At 38.8% G+C, this 3,605-nt stretch overlaps 1 protein-coding gene across 1 annotated transcript in view; it reads left to right on the plus strand.

Annotated features, from left to right (window-relative positions):
- Window positions 1–3,379: 3,379 nt before the first annotated feature.
- The window catches only part of LOC104394847 (chromosome unknown open reading frame, human CXorf22), a 22,198-nt gene continuing 21,972 nt past the window's right edge, over window positions 3,380–3,605 (plus strand). Inside the window, 1 exon segment of the mRNA XM_010004486.1 lies at window positions 3,380–3,448. Within this exon segment, the coding sequence (XP_010002788.1) occupies window positions 3,380–3,448 (69 nt within the window).

Raw genomic sequence — 3,605 nt, forward strand, 5'->3', positions numbered from 1 at the left:
TTGTGATTGCCTTGGTTAAGTGACAATCTCCCTGTCATTCACTTTTTCAATAATTTGGTCCTGCTCCTTACAATGCAACCTGAGAAGGCAGAGGTCTCAGACATTGTCAATTCTTACAGGTTTTTCATTGAGCAAAGAGACCCAATAAAATCTTCATTAGTTCTGCTTCCCACAGAATGCTTTTTTTAGTGAAGAGACCTTTTGAGAGAATTAGAGCCCAAATTTGTCATTTTGAACATTCTCATTTTCCATTTAACAGAACAATTTGCAAGATTAAATGCAAAGGGATATATCTTATTAGTCATCACTATTTGGGCTTTGTTCTGTTTCTGATGCCTAAAAGCTGATATAAAAACACACACTTTATTTTACAAGTAAATGACCCTATTTCCTTCTAGCATATTCTATTTATTCCTCCTGAGTTAGAAAACATGGGTCAAGATTTACCCTTCAAATCAGAGTTCCTCCGGATTCAAACTCCAGCAATGAGGTGCAGAATGAATGGCATTTTGTTCAAATTAGTTTAATTATCTCAGATGTCACTGTCATTTCATGTTGCTGAATTACTGTCCAATAAATGACCCTCATTATAATAATTTTATCAGCTCTTTTTTCTAACCTCTTGAATACTTTCTGAAGCAAATTGTCTGTGTTTTTAGGGATTCCTGGATGAGTGAAAGCTAATTCTTATCTAATAGATCACGTGATCAGTGCACAAGCATCTCTGACCTGTGTTTAGAACATGGGCATACAGGACCAGTGTCTCAGGTCTTGTTGTTTTCTAATAATATTTTCCCCTTTGTAGCAGGGGAAGACAGGCTGGTGATGGCTTTCTGATTCTGCATCTCAATTTGCACTCACCATGGCCCCAGGATAGATCTGAAAAAGCTGGGGGCTATTTAATTTTAAATGAGTTAGCCCCATCTGTTAACTGGAAAAACACTATGCTATTCCAGTTTTATGCCTGGAACCTGGGAGGACAGTCAGATCAGTGAATAAGTTTAATAAATCAAACAAGTTTCAGGTCTGGAAAGTCTGACATGTAAAAGGTGGAAGTGACTCAGAAACTGAATCATAGTAGAGAGGTATAAAAGGCTGTGCTCTCCACTCTGATTACTGTAATACAAGTTTGTTTTGAAGCTTTATTATTAATAATCTGATATTGCTAAGGTAAATGCAATGTGAATTATGCAGGTTACTGCTCTGTAAAATAGCATGAATTTCTGCAAAAGGAAAATCACTCTTAATGTGTTCATATGATTTAGTGATAAAGGAGAAAGGATATACATAATCCATACCCTAGCACTTGATAGAAAGGATTCTGTCACCAAAACAAAGTACATTTGTTTCTTTAAAATAGTTTTCTCTTTGGGGATGATTATTGGATGACATAAAAACATCCTATGAACCCAGTGTAATTTGAGGAAAGGAAGGAGCAGAGTCCATTACGTAATGTTGTTTCGTAATGAGGCATCATAACGATAGCAGTAGTAAGCATCTCAATATAATGTTTTGCAGAAAAGAAAGAGAGCCTAGCCAAACTCAGAGAGATCAGGAGTCTTTTAATGCAGAATTTGGCTCCTCCATACACAAGGTAAACCACAGTTATAATTTTTCTTCTAAAAATTTAGTTAAATTGATAAAAATATTATATGGATATACTTACATTGAATCAAATGAAAGTAAGGACATCATTCTTTGTTAACAATTTTTCTATGACTGAATTGATTTTAAAGATTCTGTCTCTGCTGCTTGCTCCAGCCTCCAATGACATTGTCAATTACCACCCTGTTAAAAGTGCTGCTTCAACTGTTAATGAACTAGTACTGTAAAATGAAGGTAAGAAATTATCTTGCTAAAGATAACTCTTCTATGGTGACACCAAAAAAGAGGTGTAAGTATGATGGCTTTTACCCTGGATTTTTTCACAGGTCAGGTTTATGATATAGCCCCACATGGAGCTGTGTTACCAGACTGAAGGCTAGTGACTCAACTGGGATGTAAATGGGAATACAGGACACCAGGAAAATCACAAGGAGTAGAGAGGGCAGGGACCTTCCAAGGATCCTCTTGTACTCCAACAAGGCCTGAACTGAAATGAAAAACCATAAGCAATTTTTTGTTCTAATTTTTTTGCTAAAAATATGAATGTTTGCTACAATTTTCAGTGGAATAGAAAAAATAAGTTTGTGACTGATTACTTGTGAAATAGAATATAACATGACCTATTTGACATTTTCTCTTACCTAATTTGTTGTTCACTTTTGAATTTGATTATTTGCAAGTATCACAGTGTGATTAAAAGACAGAATGTTTTCATGTTACTTCAATGTGAAAACTTGGAAATGACAGAAAGAAAGAGAAACTAATGAGCCAGTAACTTTTTTTGGCATCATCATGATGTCTGTCTGAAGTCTGAAAGGTTTCTCTTTGTTTGGATCAGGTATTTCTTGGGACTGATCTTGTGCCCTATGAGTTTCCTCGAAAATTCATTCAAGGATCAGAGAAACTATGTAGGAGTATTCTCTGTTCTCTAGTGAAAAAGCAGAGGGACTTGTTTAATAAGGTAATCTTATCTTCTAAATTTTTCTTTTTTGTTGTGTTTGTGTCAGTTAAATACAATCATGTCACCATAAAACAGATGCCTGGATTTTAGCCTTCATGCTTGCAATGTTGTACCCTGACACATTCTTCAATAATCTACAGATGGGTAGATATCACGTGAATTTTTAAGAGGGACAAAAAGACACATTAGCATCCTCCCCCAGCAAAAGAAGCAAAGATTCTCCTCTCCCTTTGCTCCCTCTATGTTTCTTGACCCACTAAAAATAGGATTCTGCTCTTTTTGTATTTCATAGTTCTCCTGCCCTGTGCCATACATATTTGCAGTTTCTCATGTTGGACTTTGAAACTTCAAATACTTTGAGTTCTCATGCACTTCCATGGGATGAAGTAATCAAAGGCAAAACATTTTGGGTTAACCAGTGCTGATGTTGCAGGTTCTGTGTGACTGCTGTGCTTGCTTGCTCCTGGCTCCCTGCTACACTGAAGCAAAGCACAACATGGCCTATTACCTACCTCCAACTCTGCCCGAGCGCTGCGTTCCTGTCAACTTCATTTTACCACTTACAGGATAGGAAGGCAGAGGGCAGAAAAGCCACCTTTCACCACTCCGTAATTGCAGGCAACAAATTAGACACTGAGCTTCCCACCAACAGGCCTGTGGGTGCCCTGGTTGGCTCTATATAGACCGTGTCTATGATTAACACACATGCACAGAAGAGAAGTCAGGCTATTTTTACATCAATTTTAGTCATCTTTACTTTAAGACACCCAGCGCCAGGAGAGCATCTAAGCTGTCACCACACCTCACCGTCCCATGGCGTCGCTGGAAAGCGAGTTGCAGAAGAAAAGACCTCAGGTGAACACGGCGGACCATGCTGGAGAGGTCTGAGCCCTCGCCCCTCAGGGGAACACCGGCTCAGGTACCTCTTTATCGGTAAAAACAGGCCAAAGGGACGTTTGGGGTTTATTTTCTTCCAGCTCCTGCCTGTTCAGGCACCCATGACACGGCGGCCGCCCGCCTGCCCCAACAGGCCGGTCCT

Source organism: Chaetura pelagica, unplaced genomic scaffold (genome assembly GCF_000747805.2).
Source record: "Chaetura pelagica isolate M959 unplaced genomic scaffold, ChaPel_1.0 scaffold308, whole genome shotgun sequence".
Taxonomy (NCBI): domain Eukaryota; kingdom Metazoa; phylum Chordata; class Aves; order Apodiformes; family Apodidae; genus Chaetura; species Chaetura pelagica.